The 22496-nt window shown below is 57.8% G+C and overlaps 2 protein-coding genes across 5 annotated transcripts in view; one reads left to right on the top strand and one right to left on the bottom strand.

The window, feature by feature from the left end:
* NMT1 (N-myristoyltransferase 1) overlaps nucleotides 1-14558 on the top strand; it is a 34070-nt gene extending 19512 nt beyond the window's left edge. The window contains exons 4-12 of one of the 2 annotated variants that reach the window (XM_021066846.1): nucleotides 1713-1831; nucleotides 2666-2757; nucleotides 3915-4031; nucleotides 4822-4992; nucleotides 6017-6125; nucleotides 8603-8773; nucleotides 9257-9424; nucleotides 10360-10497; nucleotides 11146-11493. In XM_021066846.1, coding sequence (XP_020922505.1) covers nucleotides 1713-1831; nucleotides 2666-2757; nucleotides 3915-4031; nucleotides 4822-4992; nucleotides 6017-6125; nucleotides 8603-8773; nucleotides 9257-9424; nucleotides 10360-10497; nucleotides 11146-11166 — 1106 coding nt within the window. In that variant the 3' untranslated portion in view covers nucleotides 11167-11493. Of the gene's footprint in view, nucleotides 1-1712; nucleotides 1832-2665; nucleotides 2758-3914; nucleotides 4032-4821; nucleotides 4993-6016; nucleotides 6126-8602; nucleotides 8774-9256; nucleotides 10498-11145 lie in introns of both variants that reach the window. The other variant, XR_002337086.1, reaches the window with a different exon arrangement.
* PLCD3 (phospholipase C delta 3) overlaps nucleotides 12413-22496 on the bottom strand; it is a 24010-nt gene continuing 13926 nt past the window's right edge. For 2 of the 3 annotated variants that reach the window (XM_003131325.4, XM_013980896.2), the window contains exons 6-15: nucleotides 22100-22301; nucleotides 21785-21929; nucleotides 20987-21139; nucleotides 19266-19409; nucleotides 18968-19118; nucleotides 18086-18202; nucleotides 16886-17052; nucleotides 16551-16686; nucleotides 16290-16439; nucleotides 12413-16098 (exon numbers count right to left, since the gene is read on the bottom strand). In XM_003131325.4, coding sequence (XP_003131373.1) covers nucleotides 16010-16098; nucleotides 16290-16439; nucleotides 16551-16686; nucleotides 16886-17052; nucleotides 18086-18202; nucleotides 18968-19118; nucleotides 19266-19409; nucleotides 20987-21139; nucleotides 21785-21929; nucleotides 22100-22301 — 1454 coding nt within the window. In that variant the 3' untranslated portion in view covers nucleotides 12413-16009. The remainder of the gene's footprint in view (nucleotides 16099-16289; nucleotides 16440-16550; nucleotides 16687-16885; nucleotides 17053-18085; nucleotides 18203-18967; nucleotides 19119-19265; nucleotides 19410-20986; nucleotides 21140-21784; nucleotides 21930-22099; nucleotides 22302-22496) is intronic. The other variant, XM_021066845.1, reaches the window with a different exon arrangement.

Below are 22496 nucleotides of genomic sequence, written 5' to 3'. Positions count from 1 at the left end.
AAGTGGATTAACATATTAAACTAATTCAGGAGTTCCCTTCATGGCTCAGCAGTTAATGAACCCGACTGGGATCCATGAGGATACAGGTTTGATCCCTGGCCTCGCTTAGTGGGTTAAGGATCTGGCATTGCCATGAGCTGTGATGTAGCTCCGATTTGACCCCTTGCCTGGGAATCTCCATATGCCGCAGGTGCGTCCCTAAAAAGCAAAAAAAAAAACAAAACACAGGGGTTACTTTGTGAATAAATCAGAAGCCCAATTTCAAAACTAGGGAAGAAAAACTTCTCCCAAGCAAACCTGTTTGGGAGCCAGCTAATGAGTAGGAGTTAGCTGGATTCTTCCCTGTTGTGTGTCCCCATTGTTGCCTGTACTTTCCAGCTTGTGACCCTTAGCATGTTAGTAATGACTCACTTCTTGAATATTTCTCCAGAAGGTGGTACATCTGTCGGCGCCAGGGACTTTGTCTTTTCTCGGCTCTATCCTAGTATCTGACTGGTGTTTAGTGATTGTGCTGAGTGAGAATTACGTGCTCAGCCCTGAGGTGTCGTCCTCAGCTCGTGGCTGGATGTGGCCATTTCCCCACACCTGCCCCAGGGAGTCGTCACTGGGAGGGTCTCGAGCTTCCTGGCCCAGGTGAGAATGGGGTGTTGGGCCAGGAGCCTGCATGTCAGTAAAAGCGTGAACTGAGTGCCTAGAATCTACAGAGCCCTGTGCTGGGAGCCATGTACTGAGTGGGTCCCTTGTAAAGACTCTTTTGTTTTGTTTTGCGGGGTTTTTTGGCTGCGCCTGTGGCATGTGGGAGCTCCAGGGCCACTGCAGTGACAACGCCGGATCCTTAACCCGCTGTACCACCACCAGGGAACTCTTAGGACTGCCTTTAAAATGTACTCAGCATTGCATTCTTCCAAGTTGTGAACATGAATGTCTGAATTGTAGAAACTACCAGGCCCAAATAATTCCAGAGGCCAAAAATTAAGTGGCTGATTTGCCCAAGTTTATCAGATGAGTGATTTGGCTGTGATTGGGAATCAGGGCTCCATCTTCTCAGCAGCCCTAGACCTCCGCATGCATGCCACAGGGGTTTCTGTCCACAGTGGGGCCGCTGTGTCAGAGGGTAACTTCCCAGCAGTGTGGCAGAGGCCCAGTGATTCAGCCTAAAGCACTCGCAGGACTCTGTCAACACCGAGGGCCTGAGTTGGCAGCAGAGGTTAACTGGCCCACATTGCTGAAAGCTAAGGATGCCAGGGCCTGGGGTGAGCCTGGCGCCTAGATGCCATCTCTAGTTCGGGAAGAAGCCCAGTGCATTGTTGTTGCTGTGGACACAAAAGCAGCCTTGTTGCACCTCCTTAAAATCCACCCAGGTCGATGGGCCTAGGCCGGGGTGGACAGCGCTCCATGCCAGCCAGGGGTGGGAAGGCAGACTCGTCAAGATAAATGTTTGTCCTTCAGTAACTGAAGGGAGCTGCAAGAGAGTGTCCAAGGAACCAAGCGCCTTGGATCCCAGGGATTGTTCTGAAGTTTTGCCATGAATTGGCCCTCAGTTTAGAGCCAAGGGTAGCGGGAGAGACGGTCTGCAGTTGCCAAGAACAGAGTGTCCTTCAGACGGAGCGCTCCTGGGCCGGGCGGAATTGGCCGAGGGCAGGGTTTGAGCTGAGCCCCTTCCTTCCCCGAGGAGGCAGAGGGCGAGGCTCATGGCTGCGTTCTTCCTCCAGGAGAAGTCGTGAACACGCATGGTCCCGTGGAGCCTGATAAGGACAACATCCGCCAGGAGCCCTACACCCTGCCCCAGGGCTTCACCTGGGATGCCTTGGATCTTGGGGACCGTGGTGTGGTGAGTAGGCCTGGGCAGGCCACGAGCATGGACTCGGCGCCACTTTCAGGGGTCCTGTAGTCTCACCGAGATGCTTCCACCCAGGCCTTTCTCAAGGACTGAGCTGAGCCAAGCAGGTCTGAGCAGACTCCTCGTCTGCTGCCTCTGGGGCCTGCCCATGAGCCCCCATAAATGACACAAGAGAGTGAACCCCTGCAGCTCCCCAAAGTGGGTACTTTTTTTTTTTCTTTTAAAGCAGATACCTTTTCTTCATGCTTTCACTTTTCTTGTTCATCCATTCATTCAGTCCCTTGTCCTAAGTCCTAACGGTGGCGTGGTTGGTTCGTTGGATGACATTCTTTTATTTATTTATTTATTTTCTTTTTAGGGCCATACTCAGCGCATATGAAAGTTCCCAGGCTAGGGGTCTAATCAGAGCTGTGGCCGCCGGCCTACACCACAGCCAGATGCCAGCCACATCTGTGACCTACACCACAGCTCATGGCAATGCTGGATCCTTAACCCACTGAGCAAGGCCAGGGATTGAACCCACATGGTCACTAGTCTGGTTTGTTAACTGCTGAGCTACAACGGGAACTCCTGGGTGACATTCTTGCTCTGCCACTTGACGTCCTTAAGTCTGCCACTCTAGCCCTTGGTGGCTCAGTTCCCTGTTAAGCACTAGGGTGCTTGTTCCAAAAAGAGTCCCTGCTGTGCCTGGATGGAAAGGATTGATGAGATGAAACCTCGTTTTTGGTAGTTTGCCTTGTCCTGAAAAGCTCGGGGCCCCGAGGTTTTGGAGGGGGTCCCCCATCTGGCAGCAAACATCTAAGGCAGCCCCTCATTTCTCTACAGCTGAAAGAACTGTACACCCTCCTGAATGAGAATTATGTAGAAGATGATGACAACATGTTCCGATTTGATTATTCCCCTGAATTTCTTTTGTGGTGAGTTGTAAGGGCTTTCTTAGGGTTCCGGGGCCAGGCCTAGAGCAGAACAAGCACAGGGCACCAGGTTTCTCCTCCTCCCTGCTAAGAGCCAGCCTTTTTTTTTTTTTTTTTTTTTTTTTGTCTTTTTGCCATTTCTTGGGCCGCTCTCAGGGCATATGGAGGTTCCTAGCTAGGGGTGGAATCAGAGCTGTAGTCACCAGCCTACGCCAGGGCCACAGCAATGCGGGATCCGAGCCGGGATCCGAGCCGTGTCTGCTACCTACACCACAGTTCACGGCAATGCTGGATCGTCAACCCACTGAGCAAGGGCAGGGATCGAACCTGCAACCTCATGGTTCCTAGTCAGATTCGTTAACCACTGCGCCACGACGGGAACTCCCAAGAGCCAGCCTTTTAACGGCAGTCATGAGTGTGTGCTTTCCGAGTGTGTGCATCTGAAGGAGACTTGCTTCCAGCGGCGCTTAGAATTGAAACCTTATTTAAGACAGAGTGACTGGGTGAGGGCAGCCTTTGTGGACCTGGTACCCAGAAGAACAGATTGTTATGCGATGACTTTATGTAGAAGAGGAGGGATGAGACCTGCTAAGATATAAGATAAAGTCGTTTTCTGCCCATTTCCTCACATGCTAAGCCACCCACTCTTCTGGGTTGCCTTTTACATCCGGGAAGGTGGAGGCAAGGGGCGGGCGGGCGTGGAGGGGGTCTGCCCGAAAGGGGCTGGGGGAGCAGAAGAATAGCCAAGTGGGAAGAGGGCCAGTGATGGTGCCTGGGGGAGATGGAGCCCAGAGCTCCAGAGGCTCCCCAGTTGCTCCCAACCACAGGACCCACTGTTCTGGGAGCCAAGGAGACCAGTGCCCTGGCTCAGGCTGTCAGATGAAGGAGTACAAAGAAATGGAACCAGGCAGGAAATCCTCAGGCTACAGCCCTGGGTTGGGCAAGTAAGTAGGCCAAGTGGACTGAGCAGAAAGAAAGGGCTATGGCTCCCTCCCATTGGTGCCCAGGAGAGTTTGGCCTTGAGGAGAAGCAAGAGGATTAAGCTGTTACCTCCTGGGGAGGTGGTAGCATGAGGTTAGAACCAGACTCAGTGGTGGAGCCCAGTCCGCCCGGCCCACTGGCACGCAGCATGGCAGCCACAGCCCCGGTCTCTCTTCTAGGGCTCTCCGGCCGCCTGGCTGGCTCCCCCAGTGGCACTGTGGGGTTCGAGTGGTCTCAAGTCGGAAACTGGTTGGGTTCATCAGCGCCATCCCAGCAAACATCCATATCTATGACACGTAAGCACCTGCGCCAGGCCCCACCCCCCACCTCCTCACCCCCCTGCTCGTGTGAGAAGGTGTGGGGGGAACCATACACACACCTTCCATAGAAGAAAGAGAGCAATTCCCACGAAGGGAGGGAGGGGACCTGGGTCCTGGGAATAGGAATTCACAATAGAAACTGCCTGTCTTACTCTGAATTGTAATTGCTGGTTTTCTTGTCTGTGACCTGGCCTGGAAGGGGTCCACCCTGAAGGCCGGTCCGCTCCCTGGACAGCCGTTCAGTGTCGCTCAGGCATGTGTCCATGCACTTGAGCTGCTTCAGAAGTGGGCCATTGTGACTCACACCCAGATAGTCATGGACCTTCAAGCTCTGCTCTTCATTTTCCCTGGAAATGTCAAAACCACCTCTCACAGCCTTCTGGGTTTAGAGGCTGTAGTGGATTCTTGTGGGGTCAGAACCCTTGAAGTCCTAGTGTCACCCTTGACTTACTCTGGAAGGTTCCTGACAGTTCAAGGTGGAACTCCTCTAGCCTGCTCTTGGCGCTTCACCAGGGAGATGCTGGTGGTGCCTTAAATAAAGGGGTTTGCTTGAGTCCCACTTCCCTTTGGAAGTAGGGTCTGTGTTGAGGAGAGAGTGGGCCCCTTGCCTGGAACAGCTGAGCAGAGCGGCAGAAGGGGGCCCAGTCCTGAGTGCGGCGCGCACAGTGCCTGTGCCGCGGGCCCCAGCCCCTCCGGGGGCTCCATGCCTGAAGGGATCCCTTGCGTGTTAAAAGCCTTGTTCCCGAGTTCTTTCCTCCCTCTTCAGAGAGAAGAAGATGGTGGAGATCAACTTCCTTTGTGTCCACAAGAAGCTGCGCTCCAAGAGAGTAGCTCCAGTCCTGATCCGGGAGATAACCCGGCGGGTTCACCTGGAGGGCATCTTCCAAGCTGTTTACACTGCCGGGGTGGTATTACCAAAGCCCGTTGGCACCTGCAGGTAAATCTCTTCTCTGCAAGGTTCTAGAAATAGTGACGTGCCCGCTCTAGTTGAGGAGCTTGTGCCAGTGTGAGTCACAGCTCTGCCCCTCAGCTCAGTGCGTCCTGAGAGTATGTTGCTGCTCATTGTCTGATAAGATTGGGGGGTGGGGGAGCCCGGAGGAGTGAAGGGGAGACTATAGGAGCCTGCAGAGCATGTGCCCTGTCCAAAGAGTTATTTAGGCTGTCTTAGCTCCCCGTTTCCTGTCATTTGGAGATGGCGGGAGCCAGTCTGCTGGGGTTTTGTTTTCCTGGGCCAAAGAGAGCATATTGGATCCCTTTGTGAACCAAGCACAACCTCTGCCTTCAAAAGTTCTCTGAAACAGTTGAGCACTCTCTGCCTTAAGAACTTCAGAAGTGAAAACACCAGGTAAATGCAAAGAGGGAAGCAGAAGCTAAACATTCAGAGAACTAGAAGTCCTTTCTATTGACTTGATTCCAGGAGTGAGGATTGCTGCTCCCAGACAACTGCTGCTAACAGAGGATTAGCTTTTGAACTTAAGAAAGAAAATATAGGAGTTCCCGTTGTGGCGCAGTGGTTAACGAATCTGACTAGGAACCATGAGGTTGCGGGTTCGGTCCCTGCCCTTGCTCAGTGGGTTAACGATCCGGCGTTGCTGCGAGCTGTGGTGTAGGTTGCAGACGCGGCTCGGATCCCGCGTTGCTGTGGCTCTGGCGTAGGCCGGTGGCTACAGCTCCGATTAGACCCCTAGCCTGGGAACCTCCATATGCCGCGGGAGCAGCTCAAGAAATAGCAACAACAACAAAAAAAAAAAAAAAAAAAAAAGAAAGAAAATATAGGAAGCCCTGTGGCCGCCCTGCAGTCACTGTGGGGAGGTTGGCCATCTGGGGCGATGCCTCTGGCTCAGGTGGGGCCGGGTGGGTCTCTCATGCCACCTGCTGGCCATCTCGAGATCTCCATGCCATTGTCCTTTTAAGGAGACTTGCCTCAGTCCTCTGAGAACAGGACATTTGTGTTCCCACAGGTACTGGCATCGGTCCCTAAACCCACGGAAGCTGATTGAAGTGAAGTTCTCCCACCTGAGCAGAAATATGACCATGCAGCGCACCATGAAGCTCTACCGCCTGCCAGAGGCCAGTGGTGCTCTGGGGCGCTGGGCAGGGCAGGAGGGCGGCCGAGGAGGGCCTGCCCTCAGCAGGAAAGGAGCGGGGCAGGCGGGGGAAGGGGCTCTCTTACCAGGAAAGCAACCCAACCCATAGTTTCCGGATTCCCAGCCTTTCCCTTTCTGTCATTCTGTTATCTATCGCAGGGGTTTTGTTTTCGTTGGACTTTCTCTGTTTACCGGGGCTGGCTTCTCTGACATCTGTTGGCCGACTCAGAGAACACCTAGCCTCTGTAATTTCAGCCTAAGCGAAGGCAGTAGAAAGATGAAGGCCCTCCCTGTGCTGCAACACAGCCCAGAGCCCCACATAAACGAGCCACAGTGTCTGCTGTTCCCTCTGCGGAGTCAGGTGGAAGAGGGATGGCCTGAGCTTGAGGGGGAAGCCTGGATTTCTGGGCCCAGGCCTCCCGCCCAGATTTTGCCGCTGAAGGCCTGTGTAGCCGGGAGCGAGCTGGTTTTCTACTCTGGGCCTTGTTGGCCTGGTTTGCCAACGAGACAGGTTCTCCGTGTTGTCCCGCGGTGCCTGCCTTCAGGAACCCAACGGAGCTAAAAATCCCGTCTCTTCCCTCCTAGCTCTTGGGGGCAGTGTGAGCACAGTTACTGGGTGCCTGCTGATCGGAGGGCTGCCCGCCGGGGCTCCGCAGCCGCCAAATCGCTCTGGCGTCGGGCTGATCCACCGCCGGACTGGGGTCGTGAGCGTCCCGTCCTGAGAGAGCGCTGTAGCACAGTGAGACCCTGGCCAGAAAGCCGGACCAGGGAGCCGTGATGCGTGTCTTCTTTCTGTTATCCTGACAGATGTGCCCTGCACTCTAGGCAGGCAGAGAATGTTCTTAAAGTGGTGTAGCAGCCGGAAGAACGTCTCTGGATCTCCCTGCCCGTGGGCGAGAACCCCAGAATGGCTGCTTTTTTAGTCCAGGATTTGAGGTGTCATTGTGGAAGCTGCCATGTAGATACAAGGTCATAAGTGTTCCCTAGAGACGTCAGGATTAGCAAGGACTTTTGGCAGCTAGAGGTTCTGAAATTGCAGTTTTAAAAGCAGTTCCTACACTGGGAAACAGCTGTATCAGGCAGTGGCTGAAGTACGTAAACTCATCCGCCCTGTCTGCAGATTTGGCTGACCCCACCTGTGTGTATAAAGCCTTTGCGGATGTCCCCACCGCCCCAGGGTTTATTCCAGAGCATCTCCTGGCTTCATTCACTGAGGCATTTTCTGCAGAAATGCAGCTGTGGGGTGGGATTGTGGTTTGAGATTAGATCTCGGAACTTCAGTGTTTTTCTTCTGAATTTAACTTGGTGCGGTGTCATGCCGGGGGTGTTACTGGGGTGGTGGTGTCCAGGTGGATAGACAAGGCAGGCATCCAGCATAGACTCTGCTGGCCCCAGGGTTCCATATGGCCGGGAGCCTGTCTGTGAGGTGCTCTGAGTGCGTAGGAAGGAGCGGTGTAGGAAGGCATCCGTTACAGTTCAATGGGAGCAGGTTGTGAGGCTTGGAGGAGGGGAGCCAAGAAAGGGTTTGCTGAAGCCCAGGAGTTGCACGGGACTGGGCTACCCCAAGACATCTGTGGGCTCGGGGTGTCAGGCTTTCTCCATCACGGCACCACTGACATTTGGGCCGGGTAATTGTTCGTCGAGGAGACTGTCCTGTGCGTTGTAGGACGATGAGTAGCTCCCCTGGTTCTGCCCACTAGATGCCAGTACACCCCTCCCCCCAGTTGTGACAACCAAAATGTCTCTGAATATCGTCTCCTGGGAGGCAGAATCGCCCCCGTTGAGAACCACAGGGCTAGAGAGACGGAAGATCACAGCCAGAACAGCCAACTGGTCCAGAGAGTGGAAGTCTCTTTTTGTTTTGTTTTTTTGGGGCCGAAGGTGCGTCACATGGAGGTTCCCAGGCTAGGGGTCGAATCAGAGCTACAGCTGCCGGCCTACACCACGGCCACAGCAATGCAGGATCCTAGCTGCGTTTGCGACCTACACCATAGCTCACGGCAAGGCCGGGTCCTTAACCCACTGAGCGAGGCCAGGGATCGAACCTGCGTCCTTACGGATGCTAGTCAGATTTGTTAACTGCTGAGCCACAACGGGAACTCTGAGGGTGGACGTCTTGTGCTCTGTGTTGGGGAGTTTGGAACAGGGAGGCGTGTGATGGGTTGTTTTTTCCCAGGAACGCGGCCGGGCCCATGTGGATAAGAGATTGACATAGCGGCCTTAGCCAAGGATCCAGCCTTGGTCACGGCCGGAAGGGCCAGTGACCCTGCAGAGACAGGACTGGTGCCTGAGCAGCCGTGGACGGTGGATGGGGATTCTCTCTTGAAGGCGTGGGTGGATAGATTGGGGGTTGGGGTAGGAAGGGAGACAGCGTGAGGTTTTCGGTTCCTGAGGGACTCGAGAGGGAGCCGAGGCGCCCACAGTCAGCATGGCTGATGCTCTCTGGTTTCTTCCTTCCAGACTCCCAAGACAGCTGGGCTACGACCAATGGAGAAGAAGGACATTCCAGTAGTGCACCAGCTCCTCACGCGGTACCTGAGGCAGTTCCACCTCACGCCGGTCATGAGCCAGGAGGAGGTGGAGCACTGGTTCTACCCCCAGGAGAATATCATCGATACTTTCGTGGTGGAGGCAAGTGGTGGTGGGGTGTTCGGGGGCCCCCTCCCAGCTTGTGGGGGGTGTCCTCCCGAAGTGGCCGGCTTCCCGGGCTCGGGACTGAAGAGCAGGTGATGGAGCGTTGGCACCTGAGACGCCCTGACGGGAAGTTGTCGCCTGCCTTTTCTAAAATGAGACTCCGGGCCTGGCGTGAGCCCCTGTCTCCCGCGCCCCTCTGAGTCAGGTGGTCAGGCGAGCCCTCGACCCCCTGCCTGTCCCCGCTTGGCCTGGTGCCGGCCAGGTGTCTGGGGGCCCGTGGCGCGACCTGGATTTTCCTCCCGGTCTGTCCTCAGGTCGATGCGCTTTCTGCCCCTGGGTTTCCGCTGGTTCCGTTCCTGCCCGTTCACTTAGAGGGGCAGGGCTGCCCGAGGGTGGCGAGTGCAGCAGGAGCCACTTTGTTCCCAGGCTGCAGGGCCCTTCGTGTGTGTGACCTGCCTTCCTCTGTTGTCTCCCCTTCAGAATGCAAGTGGTGAGGTGACAGATTTCCTGAGCTTTTACACACTTCCCTCCACCATCATGAACCATCCGACCCACAAGAGTCTAAAGGCTGCTTATTCTTTCTACAACGTTCACACCCAGACCCCGCTTCTAGACCTCATGAGCGACGCCCTTGTTCTTGCCAAAATGGTGAGCAGCAGACGGGCGGGCAGCGGCAGTGGGGCGGTGGGAGCGCCACTGGCAGGTGGCTGCCCCCTGGCTGGGGGCCTGGAGGCCTGGAGGCCTCCTCGCCCTTCTGCTCCGGTAGGGAACAGCCCAGCCATTTTCAGCCTGCAGCTCAGAACTAGGAGGGAGCAAGGACACCCCCACCACAGGCAGGCATTGAACCTGAACCTCCGGATTTCTTTCATGGGTTTCATTCTCACTCGAGGCGCTGCTCGGGGGGGAGGAAAGGGGTTCTCCTCACGCTTCCCCAGCATCCGGCCGGGGAGGCTGGGCTGTCGCGGGGTGTCACTGGAGCAGCTGACCGTCGAGCAGAGGGGTGGGACCCAGGCCTCTTTTGCACTGGAGAGGCCACCAGCCTGTCCGTGTGCCCGCCAAGCAGTGACAGTCCAGTCCCTGCCCTGGGAGAGCTTCCAGTCGAGTTGGTGAGATTGAGGAAGTGTCAGCCTCAGTCTCAGAGTGGCGCTTCAGATGTCATAAAATCCTGAGGAGTTGGGGTGTCAGGGAGTGAGGGAGCCTTGCAAACGCCACGTGGCTCATAGGAGTCCACTTCTCAGAGGAAAAGGTTCAGAAAAGACTGGAAATTACCAGAGTGTTTCAGGGAGGCGTGACAAGGAACAGTGGGAGCACAGCCTGGATACTGAGTACACAAGTGTGCACTCAGAGGGACACTGAGGAGAGGCCAGGTAAGGTGGCGCTCAGAGTGTCATGAGAACCGCCACCAGCGAGTGAGGCCCTGGCTGGAGTCGGGCTGAAACAGGGACGCGGCAGGCGCTGCTGAAGGAGGGTGGCTCCCGAGGCCGCCGGCTCGGTTCGGTTCGGCTGTGATAGAAGAGGGCCCACAGGGGCGGCAGCTCTGCTGTCTTCACCTGGTCTTGTTTCTCCCTGACGCCGCCGCACAGAAAGGGTTTGACGTGTTCAATGCACTGGATCTCATGGAGAACAAAACCTTCCTGGAGAAGCTCAAGTTCGGCATAGGGGACGGCAACCTGCAGTATTACCTTTACAATTGGAAGTGCCCCAGCATGGGGGCGGAGAAGGTACGTGCCGGCCGCGCGCCCTGGGCAGGGAGTTGGCGTCTGCCATGCAGACGGGCCTCGGGGCAGGGATCCAGCATCCGTGGGGCCCTCCCTCTGGAGGCCAGACCAACAGGGTCAGTGTCCCCTTCCAGCCGCTGCTGTGACGGGGGCAGAGGGCACAGGCCCTGGAGCCACAGGAAGCAGGGAGCTTGTCACCAGCCTCTCTGCCCACCAGGTGAGCCGCCTCATCTGACAAGGCTGGGCCTTCGGCCACCATCCTGAGACAGTACCTGAGTCTTGTGCCCACAATTAGCCAGGAAGGGAGAGTCTGAGGAGCCGAGGGGTTTCTCCTCTGCCGCCCCCATCCTGCATGGCCTCCCTCCACCGGCTCCGAAGGGCAGCTCAGGGCCACGGGGTCATCAGCATTTATAGGATAACTGGCCCATGAGCTGGGGGAGGCCTGTGACCGGTGCTTCTCAGGATGCCGATGGCAGCTTTACATCTAAAGCACCACAGAGGTTGTGTGCGAGCCCGGGGCCACCGGGAGTCTGCTCCCACAGCACGGGGCCGTGCTGCTGCTCCGTCATTGGAACTTCAGGTCTGGGCAGGGAAGTGGGACAGTCTTGGGACAATTGTCACATCTCTGCCTTTCCCCCTTGGCTCTCCTAGGTTGGGCTGGTGTTACAGTAATCAGTTGCCAGTGAGATTCTGGATAAAGCCACTGAGAAATGGAACCCCACCACTTGTTGGTCCACTTTTCACAAACGTGAGAATCCCTGGCAAGGGGAGCAGAACTGAACCGGCTTTACCAAACCGCCACTGAACTTGACAATTGTATTGCAATGGCGTAGGCTGCGTGATGTCACCTCTGGCCGTGTCTCTGGTCTCCCTCTTTTCCAATTAATCACACGTTATGCAGCCGTGATCAAGGGAATGTAACTGCTGAAACTAGCTCGTGATTGGCATATTATGGAGTTAACGGGTGAATAATAAAAGGATATATATATTATATATATATATAAATATTTTAAATATCTTTCATGTTCCAAATGTACAAGGATGTTTGGTCTCTAATGAAAAACTGAATCCAGATCATTCCTCAAAATTAGAATCTACGGCCAGAGCCAGACAAACACGTATTGGTACAATGAATTGCTTCCTTCTGAAGGCAGGCATTGATGTTTCTTGGGGGAGCAGGAGAAGAGGATATGGGGACTCATACCCAGTTCCCCTTTTGAATCAGCTGGAATGATTGGCTTCCGAAGGCGGGGTGCGGTGGAGGGCCCAGCTCACAGAATGGCAGGTGGAGTCCTGGCTGGGGCTCGCCTGACTCCGAGGCTCTCCTGCAGGGGCCACGCCTTTTCTGCACTCTGACCCTGGGCAGCGGGGCTCATCAGTGGAAGCAGATTTCATGACTCACGTCCCCTCTTCCCGTCCTCTTGGCCTGCTCCCTGTAGGAAGTCATCCTGCCTCCTGCCAACTGATGGTTAAATCAGCTGGCTCTTTAGCTGGCTGTTGCCAACTTTAATTTACAGGGATAAGTTCCTTGTGAGATGTTTTGCCACTGCCTGGGGTGACTGGCAGTTTGAAGGGGACCTTTGACCTCCTTGTAGCATCTGGCACCTTGTGGAGACCACCTCAGCGCAAGCCCTGCTTGGCTTGTGTTAGAGCAAAGAGCCAGGACCCCGATGCCCCGGCAGTGTGGTTGGGCAAGGAGAGGGGCTGATACACCCAGACCTCCAGCCACCAGCCCCTGGCCTGTGCCTTCCAACCCATTAGCCGTCTCTTGTGCTCCTTTCCAAGACACACAGCCTGCAAGTAGCGGCTAGGCGTGGTGGTTAGACGCCCATCTGGACTTGGCAGCAGAAGTAATTTCCTGTTGCCATTGTCGGGGTCTGAATTTCATGATGCTGTATTGTGGATTTTTGTGGTGGTGGTGGTGGTGGTGGTGGTGATGGGTACTGGTGCTGCCAGCTTCCCCCAGATGATGGAGCCTCTGGTCACGTGGCTGTCCCTGTGGGCATTCCTCAGCTGTGCTCAGCCAGGCGGCCTGGGGAGGATTGGGCTGTGGAACTGTCAGCAGCAGCCCACATCCAGGCCTGTATGGAACGTTTGCGCTTGGAGGAAGTGGATGGCTAGACGGTGTGACCCTTGGGTGGGAGGGTTCCTGGCTGCTTTTACCTCTCGGCTACTTCCAGAGGGAGGCAAGCCTCAGCCAGCAGGCCAGGCTCAGCCCACTCCCACTAACTAAGCTGTGCTGTGCAGGCCGGCAGGGCTGTGTTGCAGGCTGTGGGTTTTGGTGAGGTTTGTTAGCAGCCAGTTCTGCAGCGTCCCCAGAGCTGGAGGGAATTGTGTGCCTGTGATGGGGCTGTGCTGCCCCGCACGGGTGCCAGCAACTCCACTGATTGGATTTTCATCGGAGGCCTCCGGGGACTTCCCTTCTCCCTGTGGTCCCTGTGCTGCAAACTGCAGGCACTGATCGGAGGCTGACCTTTGACTGCTTGACTCCAAGATACCCAGACCAAAGAAGCTGCTGTTCTTAGCAAGATGTGCACTGCTCTCCTCAGATGGCCAGAGTCGGAGAGGCAGGGGCTTCCTGTACAGCCTCCTGGACGTCAGCCAGCACCCCAAGGCCCAGAGCAGCCTGGCACTCGCAGGCTTCTAAGGATAGCAAAGAACAAAGTGCCCGACTCTCCGACCGTGGGTGGCACCTGGAACTTGGTCAGCTCTGCGCCACGTCCTAGCTGGAGCTGCCTGAGATTTGGGGTGCCCAGCAGCCGTGGGAGTGAGCTTTGCCTTGGTTGGCCCAGGTCCCGAAATGGAAACTGAGGCCTGTGTCTGCCCTGGAGGAAACGAATCTCTTGGAAAAGCCCTGGTGTCTCCCTCCAGAACCCTGCACCCGCTCCTTGGACTCCACTGATGTCTTACGATGGGGACTCTGCTGGCCTTCAGCACCGCCACCCGGGTCTGCAGGAGTCTGCACGGTGGCTGCTGTCTGTCTCCTTTCTGTCCAAACAGTCCCTGGGTTCTTCGCTCAGCCCCTTCCAGGACTTGAGGTCAGAGAGTTCGGACAGAACCTTGGGGTTTGCGGCCTCCTCACGAGGAGCCTTGCAGGACGGTAGAGCCGTGGCTGCCTTGAACCGAGCCGGGGAAGGACCCTGGGGCCTCCAAGCTCGTCTTTGGGACCTGCCCAGGCACCTGCTGTTGGAGGACCTCCTGGGCGTGGCCCTCGCCCTCCGCCTCTGCTGGGCTTTCGGACTCCGTGTTGTAGATGTTTACCTTCTGCCTTTGGATTGACTTTGCATTTGACCCCTGACCCTATAGCCCATTCCCATGGCCTCCTGTCTCTGTAAGGAGAGCTGGGTAGAAGGAGGCCTCAGCTCTGCACTGAGGTCACACAGGGCTGGTTTCCCCCGATGCAGGCCTGCTTTCCAAGATGCTGACGTCTGGTTTGAGGGCCCAGCCCGCACCAAACCACTTCACCTGAGTTTATGGGAAATTTCAGGCCTTGTCTGCAGCGCCATTCCAGCTGCCATTGCTTACTTGCTGGCTCACTGAAGCCCAGAATGAGTGTCCCGTGGTCTTGAATTCTTTGCCCAAAGATGACCAGCATTCAGCCAGCCGAAGGGATGGCCCAGAGACCTGGCTACCTTCACAGAGCTGCAGCCGTGGAGAGGGGGGCTGCTAGGCTAGGGGCGGGGGGCAGGAGCCTCTCTCTGGCTGGTGCCTCCCCACCCAGGGGCAGCCTCCTTGTGCCTGGCCCGCCTGCCCCAAAACCGGAGGAGCCCCAGGGCTTTGGTTTACTATTGGAAAGTGAAGGCAAGCCTGCAAACAGACTGCCCCTGGAGAGACCCTGGGGGACATTTTCATTCACTTCAGTTTAAAATACTGACTGCCTGCTGGCAGGTGGGGCCCCACACCGGGAACCGGGAACTGGGAAGGGAGGCCTCCCCTTTCTGTCCTGGCTTTCCTCCGGCTGTGGGAGGCCATCCGATTGCAGGGTGGGGAAGGAATACCAAATGCATTGTTGTTCTGCTTGGTACATCTCACTTGTTTCTAATAAAGGAAGCAGCTGAACAAACCCTCCTGCCCTCCTGCTATTCCTCCCGTCAGCCCGTGGCAGTGGAGCCGTCGAGTCCCCAGCCTGGGCTGGAGCACCCTCCCTGCAGGAAGGCCCTCGTGACCCACACGCCGGGCAGCTTCTGGATCCCTCCCTTTGGCAAGGCCGCCCTTTCAGGGCCAGCTTGGCTCTTCTCCCCTGACCTCCCCCACCTGGCAGCGAGGAGAGGAGCCAGTCCTGACTTGGGTTCACCTCATATAAGAGGAGCAGCTGGGCTCTGGGCCAGCACCGGGGACCTTGGCAGAGCATCCCCCTCGGTCAGGGTCAGTGTGGCTCCTCAGATGGAGGGCACGGCACACCCCTCCCACTTGCCCAGATGTCACCTCTCCTTGCCTGCCAGAAGCCAGGTCATCCTGTTGAGCCTCCAGAGGTGCTGCTAACGCTGCAGGCCACCAGGTCCCACTGCATGCCCACTGACCCAGCTCTCAGGACGGGCCTGAGGGCCCGAGTGTTGATACCTGTCTTCCCAGTTCTGCTCCTCTGGGCCTTTACACCCATCTCCCCCACCCCCCACTCCCTCCCGGGGAACCTGCCCCGGGGTCACCCAGGAGGCCTTTCCCTGACCCTCCTAAACCGCACCTGGTGTCCCTCCCCAGCCCTGGACCTGGTGGCTCCCGCTCCTGAGAACTCAGGCCTTCGTTCCCGCCCTTAGGTTGGGGCTGGGAGAGCACAGCCCTGGGGGGGGGTCTCTGCCCGGAGCCTTCAGAATCAGCAGCTGCGTTTCTTCTTGGCCTCCACCTCCCACATCAAGAAAGTTGATAGGAACCTATGCCACAGCTGCAGCAAGAGTGGATCCTTAACCCACTGTGCTGGGCCAGGGATTGAACCACAAGACCTCAGAGACAAGCCAGATCACTGACCCACTGTGCCACAGCGGGAACTCCTAAACTTGCCTCTTTATTTTGCTCTACTGTCCTCTCCAGGGCTCTTCTATGACACAGATTAAAAACCTGCTCCTAGGTTTCCCCAGGGCTCTGAGCTTCCCCACTCCCTGCTTGCTTTAACAAGGGAAGGGAGCTCAGATTCAAGAGCTGGAGGGAGGGGCCTAGGAAAGCCTGGAGGGGGAAGGAAGGCTTTAGGGGGTGGCTGGACTCCTTGTGGCAGAGGGCGGCCGCGGGTTCCCGTGACCTGCTCCGGGTCTCCAGGCAGCCATGGACCTGGCTCTCCATAAGCCATGAGGACAGGTGGGCTGGACCATCTCACGGCCCAGAGAAAAGATCACCTGCCTGTGCTTCAGGAGGGGCCGAGGCAGCCCTCCGCATCCCGCCGAGACCAGGGGCTGGCGAGCAGGCTAAGCAGGTAGGCTGGAGGGGCTGGCACTCCCATCACCCCTCCGCTCCAGAGCAGGAGAGGGCCTCCGCCACGGGAGGTGGACTGGCACCTGCAGAACCCCAGGGAGGGTCAGCTGTGTCGTCAGGAGCCCTGGATGCAGATGTGGACAAAGAGCGTGGCTGGTGACAGCGAGGCCCCGTCCTTAGAAAGCAGGTGGATGTGGCGGTACCCTGCAGGGAGGGGGACCAGGTATCAGCTTCCCTGCTCACCAGCCTGCAGGGCCAGGCGTGTAGGGTGCAGACTGCCTCCCCCGAGGCAGGGCCCGGCTGGGGAGAGGCTCTCGGAGGAGCCGGGTAGCAGAGGGAACAGGGTCTCGGAGGCCCAGACCCCCACCCCTTTCCGCCCCCATCAATCCACCAACCTTGCTTCAGGCTGTTGAGAGGCAGTGTAAACTGGCCCACAAAGTCATTGGGGGAGGTGGTGTCATAATCCTCGACCACGAACCGGACCAGCGCCAGCTCCGGAGCCCGCAGCTGGAACTGCAGGGTCTGCCCCCAGCGGGGGTTGAAGCCTAGGGCACAGGCCTGGCAGTTAAGAGCCCGCCGCCGCCAGGCCAGGCCTGCCCTGCACCTCTCCCGCTCTCTGCTGTCCCCCGCCCAGCCCGCACCAGCAGGGCCCCCACCGTTGTTGAGCACATAGTTGGTCTCCTTGCGGGCACAGTCTGAGGTCACCCCGTGGATCTCGATGCGCACCAGGGGGTCCACAATGGAGTTTGGCTTCTCGGCGTTCAGCTTGGGCAGCTGCTGTGCAGTCAGCACCTGCAGGGATGACGGGGAGCCTCAGCCTGGGCCCCACTGGGGCAGGAAGCCCCTGGCCCTCGGTACTCACCCCAAGCCTCCTGCAGGGGACACAGAGACAGGCGGCCCTGCGCCGCCGGCCCCAGGCCTCCGCTGCCCTCAGGCTGCGCTCTGGGGAACCAGCCCTGACCCCGGGCAGGTCACTCTCCAGGCTGCTGACCTGGATGGTGAGCGTGGTTCTGGGGGGTCCAGGACACTCAGGGTCAAAGGTCGTGTCAGGCTGCCGCAGGCAGGCGGGTTTCAGGACGTAGCCACACTGCCCATTGATGAGGAAGCGCCCAGCATTGAGGTCCATTTCGTAACCTGGCGTCTGGAAGTTCAGGGCCACTGTGGACACACCGGGGGCAGGACAGGGGTTCTCAGTGGCCCCCTCTCCTCAAGGCTCCGTTTCAGGGGTCTCCCTGGTCTTCCCTGCCAGACAGACCTTATGGGGAGAGGACTCAGTGCCTCTCCAGAGGGGGCGCAGGGTCCCACTGCCTGGGCAGTGCTGCCCCACCCCCACCATGGCTTGGGGAGGGCACATGGTGGCAGCCAGGGGACCCAGCCCCCAGCGTCACCTGCCCTTATCCCTGGAATCCCTCAAGGCCTGAGGGTGGGGCTGGGCCTGGGCCAGAGCCGAGACCCAAGGGAGAAGGAGCTTTCCCTCCCCACCCCAAGGGGGCCAGGCTCCTCCCCTTGGGCAGCGCTCAGCGTCCCGCCAGAGCCACCCCCGTCTGTAACTCCACGGGGACTGTCAGGTGTGTGTGTGTGTGTGTGTGTGTGTGTGTGTGTGTGAGAGAGAGAGAGAGAGAGAGAGAGAAAGAGAGAGAAAGGGAGAGAGGGAGAGAGGGAGAGAGAGAGGGGGCACGTGGGACTGGAGGTTTTTAATCTCTACCTTCCTAAAAAATGTGAGATTTTACTCTGACAAGAACAAACAAGCCTGATTCGTGTTTCCCCACCTCCTTTGCTGACAAGTCTTTGTCTTTTTTGGGCCGCACCTGTGGCACATGGAAGTTTCCAGGCTAGAGGTCAAACTGGAGCTGCAACTGCCAGCCTACACCACAGCCACAGCCACACCAGGTCTGAGCCCCATCTGTGACCTTCACCACAGCTTGCAGCAATTCCGGATCCTTAACCCACTGAACAAGGGCAGGGATCAAACCCACATCCTCGTGGACACTATGTCATCAGGTTCTTAAGCCACTGAGCCATGACGGGAATTCCTGACAAGTCTTTCAGTGATTGTTATTCTCAACGAAACTCCTTTTCCCACCTTCTGGAAAGCTGTGTGGCCCCATCATCATTGGGGATCCAGGGCTTTCCAGAGGCCGCCCCCACAAAGCAGCCCCTGCCCACTCCCTCTCCTGCTGCCCCCGCTCACCCAGCTGACAGCCCGAGTTCCACATCTCCTGGGGACTGTAGTTGGCCGAGTTCATCCGCAGCCCCAGCGGGTAGACGCGGGTCAGCTGGTGGACGTTGTGCCTGACGAAGCTGTTCCCTGGGGGGCAGTGGGGGCAGGACTGTGACAGCCCCTGGGGTGTGTCCCTCACTGGGGGCCAGGGCCTGCCACCTCCCCCCATCCACCTCCGGGGACAAGCTGGGGGCAGAGGCTGAACTCCTATCCCCAGCTGCCCCTGCCCCCACGCCTCCTTCTCTCTGATGGGGGTGGAGTGGGGCCCTCATGAGGAGCCGGCTGAAGTCCAGAGAAAGGCAGGGACCCCCCACCCCGGTCCCCGCAGTCTGGCACTGCCTCTTGCCGCACGTCCCCACATTCCTGACTCCGTGGGTGGAGCACCTGGCCCAGGCTGACACCTGCCACCGTTCATCACTCATCCCACAAGCACGCCTCCCGCCACGCCTTGGGTTCCAGGAACCCTTCCTGGACGTTCGGCCCCCGGGCCTTGGACAACCTGCTCCTCCTGCTTGGAAATCCCTGCCCCTCTTCACCTGGCCACTTCCTCATCCTTCCGTCAGGTGTCTCCACAGCCATCACCTGCTCAGGAATGCTCCTCTGACCTCACCCTCCTCTGCCACCAGCCTCCCTCACTCCCATCCACCCCCACGCACCGTAATTACACTCGCGGTCCACGGAGGCCCACCGGGTGCGCACTCTGAGCCCCTCTCTGGGGTCCTCCTGAGCTCTTTACCGCCCCGGAGCCCTCTCCATCTCCTTTCCAGACCATCTTCAGCATCCCCCATCCCCCGGGAGCCTGCAGGTCCCCACGGCCCTCCTGCCCCAGATGCCCGACGTCCCGCTTCCTACCTGCCTCTCGGATGAGCTTCTTGGCCTTGCGCTCGCTGAGGGAGCTGACCTGGCCGGGCGGGGGCGGGGGCGGGGCAGGCCGCAGGGTCCGCAGGCGGGTGGCGCCGCAGTACACGGCCAGGGCCGACAGCTCCGGGGAGATCTGCTTGGCCTGGGAGACGCGTCTCCCAGGGGTCTGCCGGCTCCGGGCCCCGGGGGCCTCCTCCCTTCCGTCCCTCCGCCCCCCCACCCCCGCCCCGCGCTCCAGAGGGGCACCCAGCCCCTGCCCAGCCCGGGCCGGCCAGCCAGGCCCACTCACCCGCCGCCTCTGCTCTGCAGCCCCCGCCTCCTCTTCGTCATCCTCCTCTTCCTCCTCCTCCTCCCGGTCTGAGAGAATCCGACCCTCATCGCTCCGCGCGGCTGGCAGCTTCTTCCCCTTCACCAGGACCCGGCCTTTCAGCTGCTGTGGAGGCCAGCAGGGGAGGATGAAGCCCTCTTGCCCCTACGCCGGTCGGTGGGTCTGACATTCAGCCACCACTGCGTGAGGGGCCGGCTGGGGCTGGGGAGCAGGGCAGGAGCCACAGGCGAGTGATGCTTCTGACAGGAAAACCCTGTGAGGGAAACGGCCGCTGGGGCCATCCTCTGAGGCCCCGCCAAGCATCAGAGTACTTACTACGCGGCTGCCGGTAGCATGAATGAGGCAGCTCAGAGTTGAAGAAGAGGGCGCTCTGCTCAAAAAAGATCTCCCAAGCAGTTCCCGTGGTGGCACAGCAGAAACGAATCTGACTAGGAACCATGAGGTTGCGGGTTCGATCCCCGGCCTCACCCAGTGAGTTAAGGATCGGTCGTTGCTGTGAGCTGTGGTATGTATATAGTCGCGTGGATCTGGCGTGGCTGTGGCTGTGGCTGCGGTGTAGGCCAGTGGCTACAGTTCCAATTGGACCCCTAGCCTGGGAACCTCCATACGCCATGGGTGCGGCCCTAAAAAGCAAAAAACAAAAACAAAAACAAAAAACCAAAAAACAACAACAAAAAAAAAACTCCCAGGAAAGAAGTGCCTGTAGAACATGTGAGCACATGACCTTCTCTGTGTACCATTTGGAAGAGCAGATAGCTAGGAAAATTCTGGAAGGATACACAAGACACTGCTCAAGATGGTTACTTTTTTGAAACAGGACGGGGGTGAGCCCAAGTGGAGGAAAATCCTCTTTTACATCGTGTACGCTTTTGTATGGTTCCATTTTTTCTTTTACCATATTATTTTAATACTAAAATATACATATAGGAGTTCCTGCTGCGGTGAAGTGGAACCAGCGGTGTCTCTGCAGCGCTGGGATGGAGGTTAGATCCCCAGCCTTGCGCAGTGGGTTAAGTATCCGGCATTGCGGCAACCGAAGCAGTAGGTCACAACTGGAGCTGATCTGATCCCTAGCCTGGGAACTCCATATGCCATGGGGCAGCCAAAAAAAAAAACAGGGGAAAAAAAATCAGAGTTCTCTCCATGGCTCAGAGGGTTAAGAATCTGACTACAGTGGCTTGGATTGCTTTGGAGGCACGGGTTCAATCCCCTGCCTGACATAGTGGGTTAAAGGATCCGGCATTGCAATAGCCGTGGCTCAGATTCAATCCCTGGCCTGGGAACTTCTGGATGCCATAGGTGTGGCCATTAAAAAAATAAATAAAATCATACACAAAGGTGGATCAACATTCCCGGCACAATTTGGAATTGGGAAGAGGAGAGTTTTCTCGGGGAGCTCCATTCCAAGGCCCTCAAGGTGGGAATGGCTGAGCCTGCAGGGGCTCTGTGGGAAGGAGGCCAAGGGAGCAGGGAGGTCAGAGCCAGGTCACGGCCCTTCAATGCCAGGCGAGATGGTGGGGTGTGTCTAGTCAAGATGGAAGGCAGACAAGCGACAAGGCCACACGGTGGCAGACATCGGATGAACAGAGAAGCGGGGGGACGGGTCCTGAACAAGGAGGTGGGCGGTGGCCCCTGGAGCCCGACCCTCCCCTCCCCCCGGGCTGAGGGTCTGGGAGCATCACCTCTGGGGATGGCAGCTCTTCAGGGTTCTGGGAGTCCAGCACCTGCGTCACCAGCATGTCCCCAAGGATGCTGCGGAGGTGGCGGGCCATGGTGGCCTGCTGCTCCAGCCCGCAGTGGTTCTCGAGGGACAGGATGACGGGGTATGGGGACAGCTGTTGGGGGGAGGGGGGACAGACAGCAGCTCAGGACCACTCCTCCCTCCCCCACCAGGACCTTGGCTACACCCAGTGGCTCCCCCACTTCAGGACAGGCAGGTGGAGGTGGGGCTCTGAAGAACCCACTCTGGGGGAGACTGAGTCGGTGGGGCAGAGGTCAGGCTGGGGGCCTCAGGAAGGGGTGGACTGTCTGGGGAGCTGAGGGTGGCTACAGGGGTGTTTTCCTTTAATAAATGCTCTTTATATGTTAATGACACTGACCATGTCATTTAGGCTGCCAGCTTTTCCTCCCAGCCCATCATTTGTGGCTGGTAAGATTTGCATAGCTTGACAGAAGTTGGCAATTTGACACAGATGCCACACCGAGCTTCTCCTTTATGACTTTCTCTTTGCCAGTCATCATTAGAATGCCCTTCTCTACCCACAAGGCTTTCTTCTGGAAATGTTGTGATTTTAATAGTTACTAAATACGGCGGTGGGTAAAGGGAGCCTCCCGCTCAGCTTTATTCTATGCCATTGGCCAGAATGCGCTCAGCAGCACGTGGTGAAAGTGACTCTGTGGGCAGGGGTTTCTTCTGGAAGGACCGAGAATGGCTGGGGTCCCTAGGAAGGCTCGGGCTGGGCGTGGGGTTCCGGGCTCACCGTGAAGGCGTGATCACGCACAGCCTGGACCACGTCTCGGAAGAGGATCTTGGAGGTGAGGGTGTGGCCGTGGTAGATGACAGGCTCCCCTCCTGGCCCCTCCCAGCAGTCCAGCTCCACGCAGCGGCATCCCTGGGCAAAGGCCCTGGGGACAGACAGAAGGACGGGCAGGGTGCTGTGTGGGTGGCACAGACCAGGGCAACGGACAGCAACCCCCTCCCCAGGAAGCCCACAGTGGGAGTTGAGCCCCACATCCCTGCACCCAAGCTGGGCTCCCAGACATGTCCACACCCACCCTGCCCGCCACCGTGGTACCTAACATAGGCCTCGGTGCTGCTGGGCCCGCCGATCTGAGAGTCGGTCAGATAGGTGTTGTGGGAGGAGGAGATGAAGTAGTGGGCAAGGGGCTGGTTCATGTCCTGGAAGACGCCTGTGTGGGCTGGGTCCAGGGCAGCCCCCTCGGGTGACAACAGGTACATCATGAAGCCGTCCAGGGTCATCAGCTCGTGCTGCTTGGCTGCAGGAATGGGTGGCAGGGGGTCAGGCCGCAAGGGGGCCTGTTGTCTGGTCCGAAATGCCTCAAATCTCACTCAGTAATAACGGGCACCTGTCTACTGATCAGACTCTACGGAAGTTATGCCGTTTAGTTTCAACTCAACCCAAATTATTTACAGGTGTGGCAGCTGACTCTCCACGAGGCAAGTAACCTGCC

The sequence above is a fragment of the Sus scrofa genome, chromosome 12 (assembly GCF_000003025.6).
Source record: "Sus scrofa isolate TJ Tabasco breed Duroc chromosome 12, Sscrofa11.1, whole genome shotgun sequence".
Lineage (NCBI taxonomy): Eukaryota > Metazoa > Chordata > Mammalia > Artiodactyla > Suidae > Sus > Sus scrofa.
This window is presented reverse-complemented; position numbering and strand designations above follow the sequence as displayed.